We start from the raw sequence: 26,120 nt of genomic DNA on the forward strand, positions 1-26,120 counted from the left end.
TCTGTTTATATCAACGATCTGGATGATAATGTGGTTAACTGGATCAGCAAATTTGTAGATGATACCAAGATTGGGCATTTAGTGGAGAGCAAGGAAAGTTATGATGGCTTGCATCGGGATTTAGACCAGCTGAAAAAATATCAGATGGAATTTAATGCAGACAGGTGCAAGCTGTTGCACTTCGATGGGACCAACCAGGGTAAGTCTTACACAGTGAATGGTTGGGCACTGGCAAGTGTGGTAGAACAAAGGCATCTGGGAATATAGGTCCATAATTCCTTGAAAGTAGCGTTACAAGTAGATAGAGTCGTAAAGAAAGCTTTTGCCATATTGGCCATAAATCAAAGTATTGAGTACAGGAGATGGGATATTATGTTGAAATTGTGTAAGGCATTGGTGAGGTCTACTTTGGAGTGTTGTGTGCAGTTTTGGTCACCTACTTACAGGAAAGATGTAACTAAGGTTGAAAGAATACAGAGAAAATTCACAAAGATGTTGCCAAGTCTGAGGCGCCTGAGTTATAAGGAAAGCTTGAATAGGTTAGAACTTTATTCCGTGGAACGTAGAAAATCGAGAGGAGATTTGACAGAGGTATACAAAATTATGAGGGGTATAGTTAAGTTAAATGCAATCAGGCTTTTTCCACTGAGGTTGGATGGGACTACAATCAGAGGTCATGGTTTAAGGGTAAAAGGTGAAAAGCTTAAGAAGAATATGAGGGAAAACTTCTTCACTGAGAGGGTCCTGAGAATGTGAAATGAGCTGACTGCACAAGTGGTGCAGCTCAATGCAAAGTTTGGCTAGGCATATGGATGGGTATGTTACCTGTGCAGGTCGATGAGAGCAGGCAAATTAACTGGTGTAGCACACACTAGATGGACCTAAGGGCCTGTTTCTGTGCTGTAGTTCTCATAAGATTGGTCAATCCTTTCTTTATGAGGGCATCGCTGCAGCATTTCCTCTGAGTAGTGGCTAATGCCTAACCATCTTCAACTGGTATTCAAAGACTTTTAAGACCATAATGTTATAAGATAGTATGGCATGCACTTAAGGTGAGGGGTTAAGTTTAAAAGAGATGTGAGGAGCAAGCCTTTTACACAGAGAGTAGAAGGTGCCTGGAATGTGCTGCCATGGTGGTAGTAGAGGGAGTTTAGGGACTTTTAGATAGGCCCATAATTGTAACTGGAACTGGAAGAATATGAACGTTGTGCAGTATAAGGAATTAGTTTAGAGGCCATTTGATTACTAATTAATTTGGTTTGGCACAACGTTGTGGGCCAAAGTGCTTGTTCCTGTGCTGTATTGTTCTATGTTCTATTTGAAGTGTACTCAGATGTGGTATAACCTCAGTTTTCTAATGCTACAACTTAACGTCCTGATTCTTGAACTCATTGTCTTGACTAATAAAGGCAAGCATATCACCCTATCAACCTATGCAGCTACTCTCAGGGAGCTTTTGATTTGCTTAATACTGTTTAAATACATCAACATTATTAAGGGTCCTGCCATTAAATGTGTATTGTCCCTTTACATTTGAGCTCCCAAACCTACTCATAAATTTCTGTACCAAGATCTTTCTGCTGGAAAAATAGCCAGTATATCCTGATTTATGTAAACTTTCTCCCTCTCTGCCTTCATCTGGTCAACACTGACCAAGAGTACCTAGACAGTGGTAAAATTTGTGTTGTGTGTGCAGTTGTGGTCACTGAGGAAGCCGTTATTAACCTAACTTGCATGAAAGACCATAAGATATAGGAGCAGGAGTAGGCCATTTGGCCCATCGAGTCAGCTCTGCCGTTCAACCATGACCGGATGCAATTCTTCCAGTCATCCCCACTCCCTGCCTTCTGCTCATACCCTTCGATGCCCTGGCTAATCAAGAACTTATCTATCTCTGCCTTAAATGCACCCAATGACTTGGCCTCAAATTCCACAGATTTACCTCCCTCTGACTAAAGTAATTTCTCTGCACCTCTGATCTAAGTGGACATCCTTCAATCCCGAATTCGGGCCCATGGAATCTACTTTGCCATTTCATCATGGCTGATCCAATTTTCCTTCCAGCCCCAATCTCCTGCATTCTCACCGTAATTCTTCGTGCCCTGACTAGTCAAGAATCTTTCAACCTGTGCCTTAAGTATACATAAAGACTTGACCCCCACAGCTGCCTGTGCCAAAGAATTCCACAGATTCACTAGTCACTTGCTGAAGAAATTCTAGCTGATCTACCATAGAAAAACTCCTCTCCACATCCCCTCTGTCAAGGCCTTTCACCATTTAATAGGTTTCAATTAAGTCACCACTCATTCTTCTGAATTCTCATGAATACAGACTGAGAGCCAACAAGTGCTCTTCATATGAGAAGCTTTTCAATCCTGAATCATTTTCATAAACCTCCTTTGAACCCTCTCCAGTTTCAACACATTAGGCTAAAGCCTACTCACAAAACTCTTAAGTGAGGCCTCACCAGTGCTTTATAAAATCTCAGCATTATATCCTTGATTTTTGAAATTGTGTCTTTAATCTCTGAGAAATTTAATTTTCACAGAAAAATGTAGGGGGTTTGAAATACCACAATCTCCGATTAGTCAAGTGACTTTCTAGAATTATTGTGAATATTTGATCAGGTTCCTGTTTCATTTCCACTGTTGTCTGATTATTGTTATCTTGCCAAGTTGACAACAATGCTACTCACTCCTTAGGTTTTAAACCTTCATCAACATATAAAAGCCGCTGTTCAGTAGTTTTATCTGTTTCATTCCCCAGTAAAATCCAAAAGTATTCTCCATCTGAATCTGCGAAAGTGTATGACAAAGCAGTGAACCGGAAATCAGGAGTGCACTTTAACCCCAGGCAGACGTTGGATTTCCTGAAGAATGGAGTAGGACATGCGGAGATCACAGAATCAGTAAAGAGGAGTATCGTCAAACAATACTTAGATGTAAGTTGAAATTGGTGAAACTTTTTTTTGGGGGGGGGGGGTTAAATTTCAGCATTGCAACAGATTTGGAAAAAACATTGTTCTCGTGACCAATAGATTTATTTGGTCTGTGGTGTTCTCAGTCCTGTGCAAAACAGGCTAGGTACAGGATCATCATGAGCATTTACAAAGTCAAGGGTAGAATGTGTGTAGCTGGAAGATGGGAGACCGCTACCTTGCACTTCAAATTATAAACGGAGGCACTTAATCCTGTTTTTGACTTTCAGGGTCTTTGCCTCAAAGCAGTTGACAAGAAATAAACGATATTTGCACAAATACTGTGAGGTACAGTACAATGGGAAATATTTGCAGCAGCCTCACAGGTGTGTTCATGCAGACAACACACAGGAACTTGGATGGCGGAATTATGGCTTTGTGGCCAAGTTTGTGGATGATACAAAGATAGTGGAGGGGCAGATACTTTTGAGGAAGTAAGGAGGCTACAGAAGAACTTAGGTGAATGGGAGAAGAAGTGGCAGATGAAATACAGTGTTGGGAACTGTGTGGTCACGGATTGGTAGATAAAGTAAAAGCATAGACTTTTTTAATTGGAGTAAATTCAAAAATTTGAGTCGCAAAGGGACTTGGGAGTCCTTGTGCACGATTCCCTAAAGTTAATTTGAAGGTTGAGTCAGTGATGAGGAAGACAAATGTGATGTTAGCACTATTTCAAAAGGACTGCAATATAAAAGCAAGGATGTAATGTTGAAAATTCATAAAATACTGGTAAAGCTTCACTTGGAGCATTGTGAGCAGTTTTTGGTCCTTTATCTAAGAAAGGATATGCTGACACTGGAGAGGGTTCAAAGGAGGTTCACAAAAATGATTCCAGATTTGAACAGCTTATCATATGAAGAGTGTTTGATGGCTCTGGGCCTGTATCCACTAGAATTCAGAATAATGAGGGGCGACTTCATGAAAACCTATCGAATGTTGAAAGGCCTCAATAAAGTGGATGTGGATAGGATATTTCCTATGGTGGAGGTGTTGTAACCAGTGGACGCGTGGAGTGGAGTTCATTGCAACAGATGGCTATAGAGCCAAGTGGGTATACTTAAAGCAGAGGTTGGTAGATTCTTGATTAGTCACGGCATGAAGGGAGAAGGCAGGAGATTGGGGTGAGAGGAAAAAATGGACAGACTCGATGAGGCAAATGGCCTGATTCTCTGGGTATATCTTTTGGTCTTGTGATCTTAGTATAAATTACACTATATAATGAAAATAAACTGTAAGAAAGGAAGACTTTAATGCAAAAAAAATCAAAGTTTAGAGTGCCACTTGTGAGGAACTAATGCATGAACAAGATAAATTGTGTCAGTGGCTATGGTCAATGAACTGCTGACAGAAATTATTCTGATATTTCTGTCGGCCGATCTTCACTGCATTCCTAAACTGAAACATTCCTTTGAAGAGGTTCTAGTCGTCTTCAGCAAACCTGAGCTTTCAGAGATTCTATCAGTTAGTGATCACAACTCCTTACGTTTTAAGATGGTTATGAATAAGTATGGAAGGAATTAAATTGCTATAAAGTATTAAATTGGAGCAGGGTAAATTACAAGAGTTAAGTGTGGATTAGGAACTACTGTTTTTGGGCAAGTTTGCATCTAATGTGGAGGATGTTTCAAGTCCAACTGCACAAAGCACAGGAAGAAGTTCCATGATGTACAGGGGGACTTGGGATCTGAACGCATCACTCCTGAAAATGACTGCACAAGTTGATAGGTGTGTCACATGCTTGCCTTTATTAGTCAAGACATTGATGTTATTATTGTACAAAATTCTGGTTAGGCCACATTGGACATATTATATTCCATTCTGGTTGCCCCATTATAGGAAGGATGTAGAGGTGTCAGAGAGGTTTACCAGGATGTGCCAGGAATAGAGGGCATGTATGAGGTTGGACAAAACAAGGGGTTTTTTTTCTCCGGAGCACCAGAGAATCAGCATCAGAATTAGCTTCATTCTCACTGATATTGTCATAAAATTTGTATTTTTGCAGCAGCAGTATAGTGCGATAGATAAAAAATACTGTGGCGAACATTTGGTCCATAACAACAGACGAAGAAGCTTGTTAAACTCAAAATAGACTGGTCATAACCCAGAAAGAGAACCCACTCAGTCACATACAGATGGGGGAGGTGGCAATCTCACACCCTGGTTTCAGTTAGGGTGACCCACAAATACACAAGCGAATAACTCTATAACTTAATAACAATAAATGAACTGGAACTTCCCACCATAATCCCACAAAAGCATTTAAACACGAGAACCATAGACAGTGCTGTCATTAAAAATGTGGGGTCAGGCTCCACTCCCCCCAGCCCTGAGCATCACAATATTAAACATTACAATAAGAAATATGAAAAATAAATATGTACAAAACAGAGCAAAATAGTGAGGTTGTGTTCACACACTGTTCAGAAATCTGAAGGCGAGGGGAAGAGACTGTTCCCAAACTGTGGAGTGTGTATCTTCTCCCTGATAGTAGTAATAAGAAGAGACCATGTCCATAATTCACTGAAAGTGGTGTCACAGGTAGATAAGGTTGTAAAGAAAGCTTCACACGTTGGCCTTCATAAATCAATATATTGAGTGCAGGAGATGGGATGTTATGTTGAAGTTCTATAAAACATTGGTGAGGCTTAGTTTAGATTATTGTGTGTAGGTTTGGTCACCTACCTACAGGAAAGATGTAAATAAGATAGAAAGAGTACAGAGAAAATTTATAAGGATGTTGCCGGGATGGGAGGACCTGAGTTGCAATGAACGATTGAATAGGTTAGGAGTTTATTCCTTGGAACGTAGAAGATTGTGGGAAGATTTGAGGGGTATAGATATAGATAAGCAGGATTTTTCCACTGAAGTTGGGTGAAACTATCACTAGGTCAGGGGTTAGGGTAAAGGATTAATGTTTGAAGGGAACATGAGGGGAAACTTCATTCAGAGAGTCATGCAAGTGTGGAGCGAGCTGCCAGCGCAAGTGATGCATGCAAGCTGCAAGATAGGTGAACTTGCCAACCTGTGCACTGAAGAGAAAACTTCCATCATTATTGTTGTTGAACCATTCCTCGACTCATCAGTCCCAGGTGGAGCGGACTGCATTACCATCCCTGGCTACTCAATGTGTTGCCTCAGAGATCGGGAGGGAACATCAGGAGGTGGCATTGCTGTTTACTGTTTGGAGGGTATTGCGATACCCCATAACCCTAGGAGAGATCCGAAAGACCTTGAACTCGTGGTTCAGCGTGGCTCTTCAATCACAGAAACTACTAATTGGTGCCATCTACCGACCACCTAGTGCAAACAATGACATCCTCGAATACCTAGACAGTAACACCTTCCCCAAGTTGACAGAGTTCAGTGCACACTCTGTGATGCTTATAGGGGACTTCAACGTGCATCACCAAGACTGGCTGGGCAGCAGAACAACAGACAATGCTGGCCGGCGCACACCGCAACTAGCTGATAGTCTTGGTCTGCAGCAGATTGTGTCAGACCCAACAAGGGGGTGAGTATATCCTTGATCTTGTAATGACGGACCAACCTATTAAGGCAACAACTATGGCTCAAGTGGGTTCTTCAGACCATAACCCCGTGCTAGTGAAGTTGGATGTTCCAGTTTACCGTGACCAGCCATACAAGAGGAAAGCTTGGTGTTATGACAAAGCCAACTTTTGGGCTATGCGTGGTCATCTTTCATCAACTGACTGGTCTAGCATTCTCGAAGACAAGGACCCTGAGAAGGCTTGCACCAAGCTTACAGAATTATATGTGAGGCCATGGACATTCACATTCCCGGCAAAATTGTTACTAAAGGCTGATTTATACTTATGTGTACGGGCTACGCCGTGGCGAGCATGCATTGGTGTGCGCCAAAGTGCTAGTTGGTGATGGGGTTTCTATGCCACTGTGTTGAGTTTCTTCGTGAGAGAAATGGACGAGGAAATGCATTTCAAACATTTTCACATGTCGACAGGTAGATTTGACAATTTGGTTCATCTGTTTCGCATCAGTGTACAGACATGGCGGAGAAGAAACAACTGGAAATGCGATGCTACCAAGCGGACCAATCACAGTTGTTGCATCTGCATCGCTGCGATGCGTGAGTTACTTTTTTGGGGAGGTGCACGTCCCCCTACGGCATAGGGTACGTGGTACCTACAGCGTAGATGCGACACACAAGTATAAATCAGCCTTTAGAAGATTGGTGATAAAGTACGGTTTGATGACAAGTGCAGATGAGCAGCAAAGAAGAAACATCATCACTACCACTATCTAAAGAAGTGCAACGCTCCTGCTAATAAGGAGAAGTTTGCACAGGCTAGGCAATCATATAGTCGAGCAGAGAGACAGGCCAGAAGAAACCATAACATCAAACTCAGAAATGACTTAACCAGCGGTAACCTTAGCAGAAAGAAGTGGTGGAATGTTGTGAACTCCCTCTCTGGAAGAAGAGGACACCCTGACATCCCTGTCATGGAGCACAATGGGTCTGTACATACAACAGCAAAGGATAAGGCCAATGTGTTCTGTCGGGCTTTTGCAGATAAATGTCGGCTCACAAATAGAAACATAGAAAATAGGTGCAGGAGTAGGCCATTCGGCCCTTCGAGCCTGCACCGCCATTCAGTATGATCATGGCTGATCAACCAACTCAGAACCCTGTACCTGCTTTCTCTCCATACCCCCGGATCCCTTTAGCCACAAGGGCCATATCTAACTTCCTCTTAAATATAGCCAATGAACCGGCCTCAACTGTGTCCTGTGGCAGAGAATTCCACAGATTCACCACTCTCTATGTGAAGAAGTTTTTCCTCATCTCGGTCCTAAAAGGCTTCCCCTTTATCCTTAAACTGTGACCCCTTGTTCTGGACTTCCCCAACATCCGAAACAATCTTCCTGCATCTAGCCTGTCCAATCCCTTTAGAACTTTATAGGTTTCAATAAGATTCCCCCTCAATCTTCTAAATTCCAGTGAGTATAAGCCTAGTCGATCCAGTCTTTCTTCATACGAAAGTCCTGCCATCCCAGGAAGCAATCTGGTGAACCTTCTTTGTACTCCCTCTATGGCAAGAATGTCTTTCCTCAGATTAGGGGACCAAAACTGCACACAATATTCTAGGTGCGGTCTCACCAAGGCCTTGTACAACTGCAGTAGAACCTCCCTGCTCCTGTACTCAAATCCTTTTGCTATGAATGCCAACATACCATTTGCCTTTTTCACTGCCTGCTGTACCTGCATGTTCAATAACTGGTGTACAATGACACCCAGGTCTCGTTGCAGCTCCCCTTTTCCTAATCGGCCACCGTTCAGATAATAATCTGTTTTCCTGTTTTTGCAACCAAAGTGAATAACCTCACATTTATCCACATTAAATTGCATCTGCCATGAATTTGTCCACTCACCTAATCTATCCAAGTCACCCTGCATCCTCCTAGCAATCCTCCTCACAGCTAACACCGCCGCCCAGCTTCGTGTCATCCACAAACTTGGAGATGCTGCATTTAATTCCCTCGTCTAAATCATTAATATATATTGTAAACAACTGGGGTCCTACCACTGAGCCTTGTAGTACCCCACTAGTCACTGCCTGCCATTCTGAAAAGGTCCCATTTACTCCCACTCTTTGCTTCCTGTCTGCCAACCAATTCTCTATCCACATCAATACCATACCCCCAATACTGTGTGCTTTAAGTTTGCACACTAATCTTCTGTGTGGGGCCTTGTCAAAAGCCTTTTGAAAATCTAAATATACCACATCCACTGGCTCTCCCCTATCCACTCTACTAGTTACATCTTCAAAAAATTCTATAAGATTCGTCAGACATGATTTTCCTTTCACAAATCCATGCTGACTTTGTCCGATGATTTCACCTCTTTCCAAATGTGCTGTTATCACATCTTTGATAACCGACTCTAGCATTTTCCCCACCACCGGTCAGACGAACCGGTCTATAATTCCCTGGTTTTTCTCTCCCTCCTTTTTTAAAAAGTGGGGTTACATTAGCCACCCTTCAATCCTCAGGAACTAATCCAGAATATAAGGAGTTTTGAAAAATTATCACTAATGCATCCACTGTTTCTTGGGCTACTTCCTTAAGCACTCTGGGATGCAGTCCATCTGGCCATGGGGATTTATCTGCCTTTAATCCCTTCAATTTACCTAACACCACTTCCCTACTAACATGTATTTCCCTCAGTTCCTCCATCCCACTAGACCCTCGGTCCCTTACTATTTCCGGAAGATTATTTATGTCCTCCTTAGTGAAGACAGAACCAAAGTAGTTATTCAATTGGTCTGCCATGTCTTTGTTCCTGTTTCTGACTGTAAGGGACCTACATTTGTCTTGACCAATCTTTTTCTTTTCACATATCTATAAAAGCTTTTACAGTCAGTTTTTATGTTCCCTGCCAGCTTTCTCTCATAATCTTTTTTCCCTTTCCTAATTAAGCCCTTTGTCCTCCTCTGCTGGTCTCTGAATTTCTCCCAGTCCTCAGGTGTGCCGCTTTTTTTTTTGCTAATTTATATATTTCTTCTTTGGACTTGATACTATCCCTAATTTCCCTTGTCAGCCACGGGTGCACTACCTTCCCTGGTTTATTCTTTTGCCAAACTGGGATGAACAATTGTTGTAGTTCATCCATGTGATCTTTAAATGCTTGCCATTGCATATCCACCGTCAATCCTTTAAGTATCATTTGCCAGTCTATCTTAGCTAATTCACGTCTCATACCTTCAAAGTTACCCTTCTTTAAGTTCAGAACCTTTGTTTCTGAATTAACTATGTCACTCTCCATCTTAATGAAGAATTCCACCATATTATGGTTACTCTTACCCAAGGGGCCTCGCATGACAAGATTGCTAACTAACCCTTCCTCATTGCTCAATACCCAATCTAGAATGGCCTGCTCTCTAGTTGGTTCCTCGACATGTTGGTTCAGAAAACCTTCCCGCATACATTCCAAGAAATCTTCTTCCTCAGCACCCTTACCAATTTGGTTCACCCAATCTATATGTGGATTGAAGTCGCCCTAATGCTAATGACCAGCCACCAGATGTCAAGCAGCTTACTACCACCTCACTGAACAAAATCATCTTCAAACCTAAAAACATCAGGAGAATTATGCAACAGCCTCAGCCCAATAAAGCATCTGGCCCTGACCAGATTCCATCTAGGGTCTTAAAGGAATGCAGTGTAGAACTTGCAAGTCCTCTCTGCCGCCTCTTATAGCTATGCTTCTCAAGTGGTGTATTCCCAGAACAGTGGAAAATAGCATCAGTAACACCAGTACACAAGCGGAATTCCAGAGCTGATCCTACAGATTACTGCCCCATATCCTTACTGAGTGTCATCAGCAAGAAAATGGAAGCAGCAGTCCACAAACAAGTTCAGAACTACCTACTCCGTAACAACTTAATTTCAAGTAGGCAGTATGGATTTAGACCTGATCACAGTACAGCCAATCTCCTCACCACCTTATCTCAAACATGGAACACCTTCTTAGACAAAGGTGGAGAAGTGTGTGTCATAGCGCTGGATATCAAAGGAGCATTTGACAAGGTCTGGCATAGTGGACTCCATGTTAAGCTGAGATCCAAAGGAATACCTGGAAAGCTGCTTAGATGGCTGCAGAGCTACTTTCACGGACAGACCATCAAAATTGTTATCTCTGGTCAGGCTTCTGATTCTTCAATCATCAATGCATGGTAAATGGTAGGACATTGAAGAATGCAGTAGAACAGAGTGATCTAGGAATAATGGTGCACAGTTCCCTGAAGGTGGAATCTCATGTGAATAGGGTGGTGAAGAAAGTTTTTGGTATGCTGGCCTTTATAAATCAGAGCATTGAGTATAGGAGTTGGGATGTAATGTTAAAATTGTACAAGGCATTTGTAAGGCCAAATTTGGAGCATTGTGTACAGTTCTGGTCACTGAATTATAGGAAAGATGTCAACAAAATAGAGAGAGTACAGAGGAGATGTTACCTGGGTTTCAGCACCTAAGTTACAGAGAATGGTTGAACAAGTTAGGTCTTTATTCTTTGGAGCATAGAAGATTGAGGGGGGACTTGATAGAGGTATTTAAAATTATGAGGGGGATAGATAGGCTTTTTCCATTGAGAGTAGAGAGTCAAACAAGAGGACATGAGTTGAGAGTTAGGGGGCAAAAATTGAGGGGGGACTTCTTTACTCAGAGTGGTAGCTGTGTGGAATGAGCTTCCAGTAGAAGTGGTAGAGGCAGGTTCAATATTGTCATTTAAAGTAAAATTGGATAGGTATATGGACAGGAAAGGAATGGACGGTTATGGGCTGAATGCTGGTCGGTGGGACTAGCTGAGAGTAAGCGTTCGGCGCGGACCAGAAGGGCCGAGATGGCCTGTTTCCATGCTGTAATTGTTGTATGGTTTCTGACGATTTAGTTGATGCATGCAGTAATGAGTTATACGCTGTATGCGTATACCTGTGCGCTGATGACTCCACACTATTTGCACCAATTAGAGCAGGAGAGAGTAATACAGTGGCAGCAGGCCTTGAATAGGGATCTTGACAGGATGAAAGCCTGGGCAGATGACTGGAATGTCACCTTTGAGCCTACTGAGTGCTAGGTGATGTGATGTCCAGGAAGAGGAATCCATCTAACCCTGACCTGTGTTTTGGGAACCGCAAGCTGGATTTAAAGAAGGAGCTAGTAATCCTTGGTGTTAGTATTGACACCAAGTTGGTGTGGGATAAACACCTTTCCACTATTTCAAACAAGGCTGGACAAAGGCTTGGAGCTCTGTGGAAAGTAGCATCCAAACTAGATAAAAGAGGGGAGAGCCACGGTTCACAAAGCACAGGTACGAAGTATCATAGAGTATGCCTCACAGAGTGTCCACAGCCAGCTTGATTCCATTCAAAGAAAGGCTCTCGGGATTATAGGTGTAGGTGAAGCCACAGCTCGTGAGAAGCTAGCCATCAGTAGCTTACACCACAGATGATAGGTTGCTGCAGCTACTGTGCTATACAAAATGCACCAGCCACAGTCCTGCAGAGCTTCGTGCCATGCTGCCTTCAGCTTATGAAAGACGGCGCACCACACGACCAAGTTTGTCTATGCCTGCTCATGCTGTTTCTATGCCTGATGTGAGAACCTACATACTGGATAGAAGCTTCCTTCACTGTGCTATCAGAATTTGGAACAGCCTTCCAGATGCTGTGGTTGGAAACATCTGTGACAATGGGGTCCAAGCCAAGAGTTGTTGGTAGGTAGGGTTAATACCTGACTTTCAAGAGCACTTGTGAGTTATGTTCCGGCTGGACTTAGTCTGTAAACTGCTGGAGAACAGTGCGGAAAGATCAGGTGCTGTTTCCTCCCAGTAGGGATTACTTTTTTAATTTCAAGTGCTCCTGCCACGTTTTGTCACCCTGCAACCTTATCCTTCAATCTCTTTCAATTATGGAGGACAGCACATGTATAAATGTCTCTCTCATCAGACTTCAACATGATCATCATGACTCCTGTATTTCTACTTTTTTTTTACTGTTTCTTAATTGTACATATGATTTGTTTGTGTTCTATCGCTGAGCAGCAGTGAACCATCTGATTGGCCTATCAGAGTTCTCTTTGGGAACTAGTTGACTTGATCAGCGTTTCTGATCTGGATTTTTAAAAAAGCTTAATTTCGATGTTTAAGAGAAGCTTGTTCATGGATGGGTATGAAAGGCTATGGTCCCGGTGTAGATGGATGGGAGTAGGACTGGATAGGCCAAAAGGCCTGTTTCTGTGCTGCACTTTTCTATGACTCAATGTTCCGTTCAGTGAAGGTCATTAATGATGGATGCTGGCTTCTCAAGGCAGTAGTAAAGATGTGGTTTACAAATTGCAACTGGAGACAGGAAATGCATGTCAAAAGAGCAGTGTTAAAATAGTCATGGGGGATTTCAATATGCAGATAGTTTGGGAACATTAGATTGGCGTTGAATAGAACATAGAAAACCTACAGCACAATACAGGCCCTTGGACCCACAATGCTGTGCCAAACATGTACGTACTTTAGAAATTACCTAGGGTTATCCATAGCCCTCTATTTTACTAAGTTCCTATCCAGGAGTCTCTTAAAATACCCTATCGTAACTGCCTCCACCACCGTTCCCAGCAGCCCATTCCATTACCACTTACCACTCTCTGTGTAAAATACTCTGTACCTACTTCCATCCACAAGAGGGTAACAAAGTTTTTTCAGATATATAAAGAGTAAAAGAGACGAGAGTAGATCTTGGACCACTGGAAAGTGCTGATGGAGAGGTAGTAATGGGGAACAAGGAAATGACAGGTGAACTGAATAAATATGTTGCATCAGTCTTCACTGTGTGGAAGACACAAGCAATATGCTGGAAGTTGGAGTGTGTCAGGAAGCAGAAGTGGGTGAAGTTGCCAGTACTAGGGAGAAGGTTGTTGGGAAACTGAAAGGTCTGAAGATAGATGAGTCACCTGGACCAGATGGCTTTTTACTGCGGCAAAGATACAGGGAATGTGTGTGTTGGTGCTAGAGCGCTACAGAAATTGGGGATGAGGGAGTAGAAAAGGAGCAGATTTGGGGTAAGGTCTGTCTTTCTCAGTTGTATAGGTGCAGTAAGTATCAGCGTCAGAAGCCTAAACTCAGCTGTAAATTAAAGGAAGGTGGGGTTAAGTGGAGTGGCCATTGTGAGAGTGTGCCTGTGATGGAGTAGGAAGGCTTTGGGTTAACAGGCTTCAGCGTGAAAAGGCAGTGGCACAGTTAAGAGGTAAGCTTTTTTTTTCCAGTACAGTGTAGTCAGGAATGGAATATTCCTCCTGTCAGATGTTGCAATTCAGGAGACCTGTCTGTTTCCATGATGATTACATCTGCAGGAAGTGCACCCAACTTCAGTGTCAGACGGACCAAATCAAGGAGTTGGATATACTCCGGAGTATTTGGGAGGCTGAAGATATTATAAACAAGACTTTTGAAGAGGTGGTCACACCCAGAGTGCAAGCTTTGGAGTAGATGGGTGACCACCAGGAGAGGTAAGGGGATTAAGAAGTCACAGAGTTCTGGTGTGGCCATTTCCTCCTTGGATACTGCTAGGGGAATGACCCATCAGAGCGCAGCAGCTGCAGCCAATCTGGTGCACTGTAGTTGGCTCTGAGGTTCAACAGTCAGGCAATGTGGTAGTTATAGGGGACTCAATAGTTAAGGGGACAGAAGGGAGATTCTGTGGATGCAAAGGGGGTGCCAGGATGGGGTGTTGCCTCAATGCTAGGATCCAGGATGTATCAGAGTGGCTGCGGAATATTCTCAAGAGGGATTGTGACCAGCCAGAGGCCATGGTGCATTTTGACACCAATGACATAGGCAGAAAAGGAGAAGAGGTCCTATGCAGTGAGTATACAGAGTTAGGAAAGAGGCTGAAGAGAAGGACCTCCAAATTAATGACCTCTGGATTACTCCCTGTGCCACAAGCTAGTGCACATAGAAAAAGTGAACAACAAGTACAGCTCAGAAATGGGCCCTTGGCCCACCACTGAAACTGCCTACTTCCATTGACCTGCACCAAGACCATAGCCCTCCACACTCGTACTATCCATGTACCTATTCAAACTTCTCTTAAGTGTTGAAACTGAGATTACATGGATCACTTGGCAACTCTTTCCACATTCTCATGACCCTCTGAGTGAAGTATTTTCTCCTCATGTTAGAAACATAGAAAACCTACAGCACAATACAGGCCCTTCAGCCCACAATGCTATACCGAAAATGTACTTACTTTAGATTTTTCCTAGGGCTACCCATTGCCCTCTATTTTTCTAAGCTCCATATACCTATCCAGGAGCCTCTTAAAAGACCCTATCGTATCTGCCTCCACCACCATTGCTGGCAGCCCATTCCATGCACTCACCACTAAAAAACTTAACTCAACATCTCCTCTGTACCTACTCCCAAGCACCTTAAAACTGTGCCCTTTCGTGTTAGCCATTTCAGCTCTGGGAAAAAATCCTCTGTCGCTCCAAGGAGAAAAGGTCGAGTTCACTCAACCTATTCTCATAAGGCATGCTCCCCAATCCAGGCAACATCCTTGTAAATCTCCTCTGCACCCTTTCTATGGTTTCCATTGCCTTCCTATAGTAAGACAACCAGAACTGAGCACAGTACTCCAAGTGGGGTCTGACCAGAGTCCTATATAGCTGCAACATTACCTCTCGGCTCCTAAACTCAATCCCACTATTGATGAAGGCCAATGCACCGTATGCCTTCTTAACCACACAGTCAACCTGCGCAGCAGCTTTGAGTGTCCTATGGACTCGGACCCCAAGATCCCTTTGATCCTCCACACTGCCAAGAGTCTTACCATTGATACTATATTCTGCCATCATATTTGACCTACCAAAATGAACCATCTCACACTTATCTGGGTTGAACTCCACCTGCCACTTCTCAGCTCAGTTTTGCATCCTATCAATGTCCTGCCGTAACCTCAGTAGACCATACCTCCATGACTTCCTCTTTTTCTGCAGCCGTGACACTGTCCTTAATTAGTAATCCCCTGCTTCCATCTCTTTTGTCTCCCTCTGTTCTTTTTGAAAAATATAAAACCTGGCACACTCAGCAGCCCTTCCTGCCCCTGAGACATCCAAGTCTCTGTAATGGCCACAATGTCACAGTTCCACATATTACCTCATGCTCTTAAGTTCTTCTGCCTTGTTTATGATACTGCTTGCTTTAAAATAGATACATCTCGAACATCAGGCTGAGTCCGTCTTTGCTCTAACATCTGCCTATCCTTCCTCACAAAGTCCCTACATACTGTCACTACTTGTGCTCCAACCTTACTTCCCACTCCCCTGCAAATCTAGTTTAAGCCCTTCCTAATAGAATTAGCACACCTGCCCAGGATATTCTCATAGGCAACTTTGTTAGAGCTGTTGAGGAGGGTTTAAACTAATTTGGCACTGGAGTGCAGGGACTCAGGATATGACGGATGTAAAAAAGCAAAGATAGGGTGCAGTCAGACTGTCAGGAAGGGCAGGCAGACGATAGGACATAACTGCAGCCAGCAGGATGAGTATCAGTACATTTGGGGTGCAAAATCAAAAAGGGTAGCAAATGCAGCACTCAAAGTGTTATATCTCAATGCATAGAGTATAAGAAACAAGGTGGATGAACTTGTTGCACTATTACAGATTGTCAGGTATGTTGTGGCCATCATTGAATCACAACTGAAGGATGATTGTTGTTAGAAGCTAAATATCCACGTTGTATCAGAAAGATAGAAAAGTGGGTGGAGGGGTGGCATGGCAAATGAAAAACAATGTTGGAAAATGCATGGTCATGCACTTTGGTAGTAGAAATAAGTGTGCAGACTATTTCCTAAATGGGAAGAAAATCCAAAAATCTGAAATGCAAAGGCCCTTGTGCAGAGCAATGTAAAAGTTAACTTGCAGGTAGAGCCAGTGGTGAGGAATGCAAATACAATGTTAACATTCATTTCAAGAGGTGTAGAATACAAGAGCAGGGATTTGATGCTGAGGCTCTATAAGGCACTGGTGAGGCTTTACATTGAGTATTGTGAAAAGTTTGGGCTCCTCATCCAAGAAAAGATGTGCTGCCTTTGGGGAGGGTTCAGAAGAGATTCATGAGGATGATTCTGGGAATAAAGGGGTTATCGTACGAGGAACATTTGATAGCTGTGGATCTGTACTCACTGGAATTTAGAAGCATGAAGAGGGATCTTATTGAAATCTTTCGAATGTTGGAAAGCCTAAACAGAGCAGATGTGGAAAGGATATTTCCCATAGTGAGAGAGTCTGGACAAGAGGGCACAGCCTCAGGATAGAGGAGCATCCATTTAAAAGAGATCAGAGAAATCTCTTTAACTAGTGAATTTGTGAAATTTATTACCACAGGCAGCTGTGAAGGCCAGCTCATTCAGTGTATTTAAGGCAGTGCTTGATAGGTTCTTGATTGGATGTGGCAAAGGTTATGGGAAGAAGGCTGGGGAGTGGGGCTGAGAAAGGGGGGAAAGGGATCAGCCATGATTAAATAGTGGAGCAGACTCGATGGTCCAAATGATGTAATTCTACTTCTATGTCTTATGGTCTAAGTCACATCAGGCCCTGGGGACTTAACCACCTTAACACTCATTAGGAGGCCAAACGCTTCCTCCTCCTTGACCTCTAACATATTTATACACTCAGCACTGATTTCCTGGTCCTCCATACCCCTTTCCTTGGTAAATACTGAAAGCAAAGTACTTATTAAGTACCTCCCTCACATTCTCTGCATCCAAGCAAACGTTCTCTTTATCCTTTTCCATCCTCTCCCTAGTTATCCTCTTGCTCCTGATGTATGTACAGAATACATTGGGATTCATCTTAATCCTACTTGCCCTCCTGGCTTTCCCAAATCCTCTTATTTCTTTTCTGGCTTCTTTATTCACCTCATGTGCTTCATCTGAGCCTGACTTCTGAAGATGTATTCCTTTTTTTCCTTGACTAAATTCATCCCCTCTCTGAACATCCAAAGATCTCTTAGCTTTCCATCCCTGTCCTTCCTTCTAACCAGAACATACCTTTCATGTACACTGCACTTGATCGTAAACACCCTTTGTGTCTGATGTGGAATTGCCAGAGAAAAGGTGTTCCCAATTAACTCTTCTTAGTTGCTCGTAATTTATCCTCCTAATTTAAAGCTCTCCCACAAATTGTGCCCCATCTAACCCCCTTAAACTAAGAAGGTGCCAGTTTATATAAGAAAAGTTGAAATCCCACATGACTACAACCCTATTGTTATAACATATTTTCTTAATCTGATTATACATCTGTACCTCAACATCCCGGCGGCTATTGGGGGATCTGTAGTAGAACTCCATCAGAGTGATTGCACCTTCCTGTCCTGTGACTGGTACCCAAATTGATTCACGTCTGACCTCTCCATGATGTCTCCTCTGAGAGCAGCTGTGGTGTTGTCCCTGATTAGTAGTACACCCCCCCACACACAAGTCTTTTATACCTCCTCCTCTCATCTTTTCTAAAACTTTGAAAAGCTGGTACATTAATCACCCATTTCTGCCCCCCCTCTCAACGAAGTTTCAGTAATGGCTACAATGTCATAGTTCCATGTGCTGATCCATGCTCTAAATTCATCACCCTTACCTATAATACTCATAGCATTAAAATAAACTATCCAACTCATCATACCTGTTATTTCGAAGTTGCCTTACATTATTTGCCTGACATGTATCTTCTGGTCCGATTCTTCCCCTACTGACCTGGGGCTCCAGTTCACAAACCCCTGTGAACCTCTCCCAAGTAGCATTAGCAAATCTCCTGGCCAGGTTCACTTCCAGTTCAGGTGCTGCCCATCCCTCTTGTATAGGTCACCCTTTCCCCAGAAAAGGCTCCAATGATACAAAAACTGGAAACCCTGCCCTTGCACCATCTTCTCAACCACTCATTCATCTGTGCAATCATCTCAAGGTAAATGCAAGCAGGCTTTTTCCGCTGAAGTTGAGTGGGACTCCAAGCAGTCATGGCTTAAGGGTGAGAAGTTTAAACAGAACAATACTTGGAGCTATGATGGTGTCATTAGAGTCTTGAATGGCTCAGGGGCAGGAATGGTTACTTAGAGTGCCAGGCTTTAGACGTTTCAGAAAGGACAGAGAGGGAGGCAAAAGAGGTGGGGGCATAGCACTGCTGATCAGAGATAGAGTTACAGCTACAGAAAAGGAGGACATCATGGAGGGATTGTCCACTGAGTCTCTGTGGGTAGAAGTTAGGAACAGGAAGAGGTCAATAACTACTGGGTTTTCTTTGTAGACCACCTAATAGTAACAGGGACATCGATGAGCAGATAGGGAGACAGATTCTAGAATGGTACTGTAGCGGTGTGCTACACGCAGCACTAAAATAACGACACGGAGTCGGTAAACTGCAGTCAAAGGTAATTTTATTCGAACTTCACAGCCTTGCTTTAAAGCCTCCCTCATCCCGCCCTCCCCGGGCGCGGATGCTCCAAGAGACACGTACTCACAAGCCCTCGCAGGCTTTCTCCCTTTGTTGCGGACTTGGCCTTTTCACGCTGGCTAATTGTGAGCCGGTTCGAGTGTGCTAGGAAGTGAGTCGCCACAGTACAATAATAACAGGGTTGTTGTGATGGGGGATTTTAATTTTCCCAATATTGCTTGGCATCTCCCTAGAGTAATGGTCACCAACATTTTTAAGCCCAAGATCCCCTACCTCGGCCTTAGTGAAAGGCAAGATCGGCCCCAGATTGATTAGTTATACGCATGTGCAACGGAGCAGAAAAGACAAGAAGTAAAACCCCACGGCCCGGAAGTAGAAATAATGTATGAACACCAGGGGTCACCACTTTTTTTGCACCACGGACCAGTTTAATATTGACAATATTCATGTGGACCGGTCGACAGGGGGGGTGTTACACACGACCGAAATACAGCGATACTCAAAGCAGGTTCCTGATGTCCAGTCTGTCCCACAATTTAGTTTATGTGGCTCTTAGCGCTTAGCTGCTGTCCCGCTTGCTCACGTTTTTTTCGCTGGATAAAAACTCAACAGGTTTATCTTTAAGTGCAGGGTGCTTGGACTCAAGGTACCGAAGCAGTTTTGAGTGCTTCATTGCCTCATTAGATAGCCTCCTGCCTGCCCACCGCCAGATGCCTTGGCCAGTGAGGCTGTTCCCGTGCCGGGGCCGCGGCGGTCGCAGTCCAGAGAGAGCAAGCGAGGGGTGCAACAGTGCGTGCCTGCCCCCCTTCTAGGATCTATTGGCCGACAAAAGTTTGGCCCAAGGGATGACTTTCACTAAATCACAGCGAGGTAGCTGCTCTGCAACTTAGGAAACGCTGAGCCCAAATAAGGTGGTCTGCAAATATTTTAGCACCGGGTTCCCCACAAACATTCGGTGTGGTAAACAGGTTTAGAGGCAGCACCCATCTGTCCACGCTCTAGACCAGTAGCAACGGCACTTCTCACCGGCTGTGCGAGGCGGCTGGTTACCCGAGGCCAACCAGTGATCCCTGGCGCGAGGGTGTCACTGCGTTTAGGCCACTGATGACCTCGCGTGTGTTCAAGTTCAACAGTGGGCATGACAGGGAATGAGGAAAGATGCAGCTGACTTATATCGTTCCCTTGCGGCCTGGTGGTTGGGGACCAGTGCGTGGTGGGGGAGCTACACGCATGCGCACTGGGCAGAAAGAACGGAACTAAAACCCGACAACCCGGAAACAATCTCTCAACAGTATTTGTGGGGGGGTTTTCGGGATCTACTGGGAAAGTCTCAGATCAACCAGTCGATCGCGATCGACAGGTTGACGACCACTACCCTAGAGCAAGGGGTTTAGATGATGTGGAGTTTGTTAGGTGTGTTCAGGAAGTTTTTCTGACACAGTATGTAGATAAGCCTACAAGAGGAGAGGCTGTACTTGATCTGATATTGGCAAATGAACCTGATCAGGTGTCAGGTCTCAGTGGGAGAGCATTTTGGAGATAGTGTTGACAATTCTATCTCCTTTACCATAGCATTGGAGAGGGATAGGAACAGACAAGTTAGAAAAGTGTTTAATTGGAGTAAGGGGAAATATGAAGATCTCAGGCAGGAACTTGGAAGTATAAATTGGGAACAGATGTTCTCAGGGATATGTACAGCAGAAATGTAGCAAATGTTCAGGGGATATTTGTGTGGTGTTCTGCTCCAATGAGACAAGGAAGGATGGTAGGATACAGGAATCATGGTGTACAAAGGTCGTTGAAAATCTAGTCAAGAAGAAAAGCTTACAAAAGGTTCAAAAAAACTAGGTAATGATAGAGATCATAAAGATTATAAGGCTAGCAGGAAGGAGCTTAAGAATGAAATTAGGAGAACCAGAAGGGACCATGAAAAGGCCTTAGCAAGCAGGATTAAGGAAAAGCCCAAGGCATTCTACAAGTATGTGAAGAGCAAGAAGATAAGACATGAGTGAATAGGACCAATCAAGTGTGACAGTGGAGAAGTGTTTATGGAACCAGAGGAGTCAGCAGGGGTACTTAATGAATACTTTTCTTCAGTATTCACTACGGAAAAGGATCTTGGTGATTGTAGGGATGACTTACAGCAGATTGAAAAGCTTAAGCATATAGACATTAAGTAAGAGGGATGTGCTGGAACTTTTGGAAAGCATCAAGAGGGATAAGTCTCTGGGACCAGATGAGATGTAACCCAGGCTACTGTGGGAGGCAAGGAAGGAGACAGCTGAGCCTCTGGCAATGATCTTTGTATCATCAATGGGGACGGGAGAGGTTCCGGAAGATTGGAGGGTTGCAGATGTTGTTCCCTTATTCAAGAAAGGGAGTAGTGATAGCCCAGGAAATTATAGACCAGTGAGTCTTACTTCAGTGATTGGTAAGTTGATGGAAAAGATCTTGAGATGCAGGATTTATGAACATTTGGAGAGGCATAATATGATCAGGCATATAATAGTCAGCATAACTTTGTCAAAGGCAGGTCGAGCCTTACGAGCCAGAATTAATTTTTTTGAGGATGTGACTAAACACATTGAAGGTAGAGCAGTGGATCTAGTGTATATGGATTTCATCAAGACATTTGATAAAGTTCCCCATGCAAGGCTCCTTCAGAAAATAAGATGGCCTGGAATCCAAAGAGAACTTGCTTTGTGGATCCAGAATTGGCTTGCCCACAAAAGGCAAAAGGTGGTTGTAAATGGTTCATACTCTGCATGGAGATCGGTGACCAGTGGTGTTCTGCATGGATTCTGGGACCCTTCCTGTTTCTGGTTTTTATAAATGACCTGGATGTACAAGTAGAAGGGTGGGTTAGTAAGTTTGCTGATGACACAAAGATTGGGGGTGTTGTGGATAGTCTGGAGGGTTGTCAGAGGTTACAGCAGGACATCAATAGGATGCAGAACGAAGCTGAGAAGTGGCAGATGGACATCAGCCCCAATAAGTGTGAAGTGGTTCATTTTGGTAGGTCCAATTTGAAGAGAGAATATAATATAAATGGTAAGACTCTAGACAGTGTGGAGGATCTGAGAGATCTTGGGGTCCATGTCCATAGGACACTCAAAGCTGCTGCGTAGGTTGACAGTGTTGCTAAGATGGCATATGGTGTTTTGGCATTCATCAACTGTGGGATTGAGTTCAAGAGCCGTGAGGTAATGTTACAGCTATATAAGACCTTGGTCAGACTCCTCTTGGAGTACTGTGCTCAGTTCTGGTTGCCTCACTACAGGAAGGATGTGGAAGCCATAGAAAGGGTGCAGAGGAGATTTACAAGGATGTTGCCTTGATTGGAGGGTGTACCTATGAGAATAGGTTGAGTGTACTCAACCTTCTCTTTGGAGTGAAGGAGGATAGGAGGTGACCTGATGGAGATGTCCAAGATGATAAGGGGCATTGATCATGTGGACAGCAGAGGCTTTTTCCCAGGGCTGAAATGACTAACATGTGGAGACATAGTTTTAAGGTGCTTAGAAGTAGGTATTGGGGGGGTTGTCAGAGGTAAGTTTTCCCACTCAGCAATGCACTGCCAGTGGCAGTGGTAAATGTGAGTACAATACAGTCTTAAGAGAATAGAAACATAGAAAACTTGCAGCACAATACAGGCCCTTTGGCCCACAAACCTGTGCCAAACATGTCCTTACCTGAGAAATTACCTAGGGTTACCCATAGCCCTCTATTTTTCTGAGTTCCATATACCTGTCCAGGATCCTATCATATCTGCCTCCACCACCATTGCCAGCAACCCATTCCACACACTTACCACTCTCTGCGTAAAAGACTTATGCCTGACATCTCCTCTGTGCCTACTTCCAAGCACTTTAAAACTGTGCCCTCTCAAGCTAGCCATTTCAGCCCTGGGGAAAAAGTCTCTGACTATCCACACAATCAATGCCTCTCATCATTTTATACACCTCTATCAGATCACCTCTCATCCTCCATTACTCCAAGGAGAAAAGGCCGAGTTCACTCAACCTATTCTCATAAGGCATGCTTCCCAATCCAGGCAACATCCTTGTAAATCTCCTCTGCACCCTTTCTATGGTTTCCATTGCCTTCCTATAGTAAGGCAACCAGAACTGAGCACAGTACTCCAAGTGGGGTCTGACCAGGGTCTTCTATAGCTGCAACATTATCTCTCAACTCCTAAGCTCAATCCCACTATTGATGAAGACCAATGCACCGTATGCCTTCTTAACCAGACAGTCAACCTGCGCAGCAGCTTTGAGTGTCCTATGGACTTGGACCCCAAGTTCCCTCTGATCCACCACACTGCCAAGAGTCTTACCATCAATACTATATTCTGTCATCATATTTGACCTACCAAAATGAACCATCTCACACTTATCTGGGTTGAACTCCATCTGCCACTTCTCAGCCCAGTTTTGCATCCTGTCTATATCCCACTGTAACCACTGAATCTTAGCCATTTGAGCCCCGGGAAAAAGCTGACTCTCCTCACAAATCTCAGTTAGGTACACAGAGTTTAGACAATAGGTGCAGAAGTAGACCATTCGGCCCCTCGAGTCTGCACCGCCATTCTGAGATCATGGCTGATCATTCACTATCAATACCCAGTCCCTGCCTTGTCCTCATATCCCTTGATTCCCCTATCCATCAGGTATCTATGTAGCTCCTTCTTGTAAGCATCCAGAGAATTGGCCTCCACCGTCTTCCGAGGCAGTGCATTCCACACCTCCACAACTCTCTGGGAGAAGAAGCTCTTCCTCAACTCTGTTTTAAATAACTGACCTCTTATTCTCAATCCTATCAAATCCTTTAATTATCTTAAATGTTTCAATCAGATTCCCTCTCAATCTCCTCAATTCCAGCGTGTACAAGCCCAATCTCTCCAATCTCTCTGCGTAAGACAGCCCTGCCATCCCAGGAATCAACCTAGTGAATCTACGCTGCACTTCCTCAATTGCCAGAATGTCCTTCCTTAAACCTGGAGACCAAAACTGTACACAATATTCCAGGTGTGGTCTCAATAGGGCCCTGTACAAATGCAAAAGGACATCCTTGCTCTTGTACTCAACATTCCATTTGCCCTCTTCACTTGTTGCACTTGCTCTTTCACCTTCATTGACTGGTGAACTAGGACTCCTAGGTCTCTTTGCATTTCTCCCTTACCTAACTCTACACCATTCAGACAATACTCTGCCCTCTTGTTCCTGCTTCCAAAGTGGATAACTTCACATTTATTCACATTGAATGACATCTGCCAAGTATCTGCCCACTCACCCAGCCTATCCAAGTCTCCCTGTATTCTCCTAACGTCCTCTTCGCATGTCACACTGCCACCCAGTTTAGTATCATCAGCAAACTTGCTGATATAGTTTTCAATGCCCTCATCTAAATCGTTGACATAAATCGTAAAGAGCTGTGGTCCCAATACAGAGCCCTGTGGTACCCCACTAGTCACCTCCAGCCAGTCCGAGAAACACCCATTCACTGCTACCCTTTGCTTTCTATCTGCCAACCAGTTTTCTATCCATGTTGAAACCCTGCCCCCAATGCCATGAGCTCTGATTTTACTCACCAATCTCCTATGTGGCACCTTATCGAATGCCTTCTGAAAATCTGGGTATACAACATCCACTGGCTTACCCTCGTCTAACATCCTTGTTACACCCTCAAAAAACTCCAACAGATTAGTCAAGCATGATTTGCCCTTGGTAAATCCATGCTGGCTCGGCCTAATCCTATTTCTGCCATCAAGATGTGCCACTATTTCGTCCTTAATAATGGACTCAAGCATCTTCCCCACGACTGACGTTAGGCTAACAGGGCGATAGTTCTCCGTTTTCTCCTTCCCTCCCTTCTTGAAAAGTGGGATAACATTAGCCACTCCAATCTTCAGGAACTGATCCTGAATCTAAGGAACATTGGAAAATGATTACCAATGCATCCGCAGTTTCCTGAGCCACCTCTTTTAGAACACTCGGATGGAGACCATCTGGACCCGGGGATTTATTAGCCTTCAGTCCTACCAGTCTACTCATCACAGTTTCTTTCCTAATGTCAATCTGTCTCAATTCCTCTGATATCTTATGACCCTCTCCCATCCATACATCTGGGAGATTGCTTGTGTCCTCCCTGGTGAAGACAGATCTAAAGTACGCATTAAATTCTGTTGCCATTTCCCTGTTTCCCATAACAATTTCTCCCAATTCATTCTTCAAGGGGCCAACATTGTTCTTAACTATCTTCTTTCTCTTCACATAGCTAAAAAAGCTTTTGCTATCCCCTTTTATATTCCTGGCTAGACTGAGCTCATACTTGATTTTTTTCTCTCCGTATTGCTTTTTTAGTTAAGATCTGCTGTTCCTTAAAACTTTCCCAATCATCTGTATTCCCACTCATCTTAGCCCTGTCATACTTCTTTTTCTTTAATGCTATACAATCTCTGACTTCCTTTGTCAACCACTGTGGCCCCTTCCCCCTCTTTGAATCCTTCCTTCTCATTGGAATGAACTGCTTTTGCATCTTTTGTATTATCCCCAAGAATATCTGCCACTGTTGATCCACTGTCTTTCCTGCCAGGGCATCCGCCCATTTAACTTTGGCCAGCTCTTCCCTCATGGCTCCGTAGTCTCCTTTATTTAATTGCAACACTGACACCTCTGATCTGCCCTCTCAACCCTACCCTAACCCTCTCAAATTGTAGATAAAAACTTATCATGTTATGATCACTACTTCCTAATGGCTCCTTTACTTCAAGATCACTTATCAATTCCTGTTCATTACACATCACCAAGTCCAAAATAGCCTCGTTCCTGGTTGACTCAAGCACAAGCTGTTCCAAAAATACATCCCTTAGACACTCCACAAACTCCCTATCCTGGGGTCCAGCACCTACCTGATTCTCCCAGTTCACCTGCATGTTGAAATCTCCCATAACGACTGCATTACCTTTAGCACATGCCATTGTTAACTCCCTAATCAACTTGTACCCAATATCCACGCTACTGTTTGGGGGCCTGTACACAACACCCATTAGGTCTTTTTACCCTTACTGTTCCTCAGCTCAATCCACACAGACTCTACTTCCCCTGTTCCCAAGTCACCTCTTGCTAAGGACTGAATCTCATTCCTCACCAACAGGGCCACCCCACCCCCTCTT

General features: G+C 43.8%; 1 protein-coding gene across 5 annotated transcripts in view; it reads left to right on the plus strand.

Annotated features, from left to right (window-relative positions):
* The window catches only part of LOC132396489 (nipped-B-like protein), a 531,210-nt gene that overhangs the window by 497,810 nt on the left and 7,280 nt on the right, over positions 1 to 26,120 (plus strand). For all 5 annotated transcript variants that reach the window (XM_059974034.1, XM_059974035.1, XM_059974036.1 and 2 more), the window contains one exon: positions 2,767 to 2,941. In XM_059974034.1, coding sequence (XP_059830017.1) covers positions 2,767 to 2,941 — 175 coding nt within the window. The remainder of the gene's footprint in view (positions 1 to 2,766; positions 2,942 to 26,120) is intronic.

This window comes from Hypanus sabinus, chromosome 7 (genome assembly GCF_030144855.1).
Source record: "Hypanus sabinus isolate sHypSab1 chromosome 7, sHypSab1.hap1, whole genome shotgun sequence".
In the NCBI taxonomy this organism is placed as follows: domain Eukaryota; kingdom Metazoa; phylum Chordata; class Chondrichthyes; order Myliobatiformes; family Dasyatidae; genus Hypanus; species Hypanus sabinus.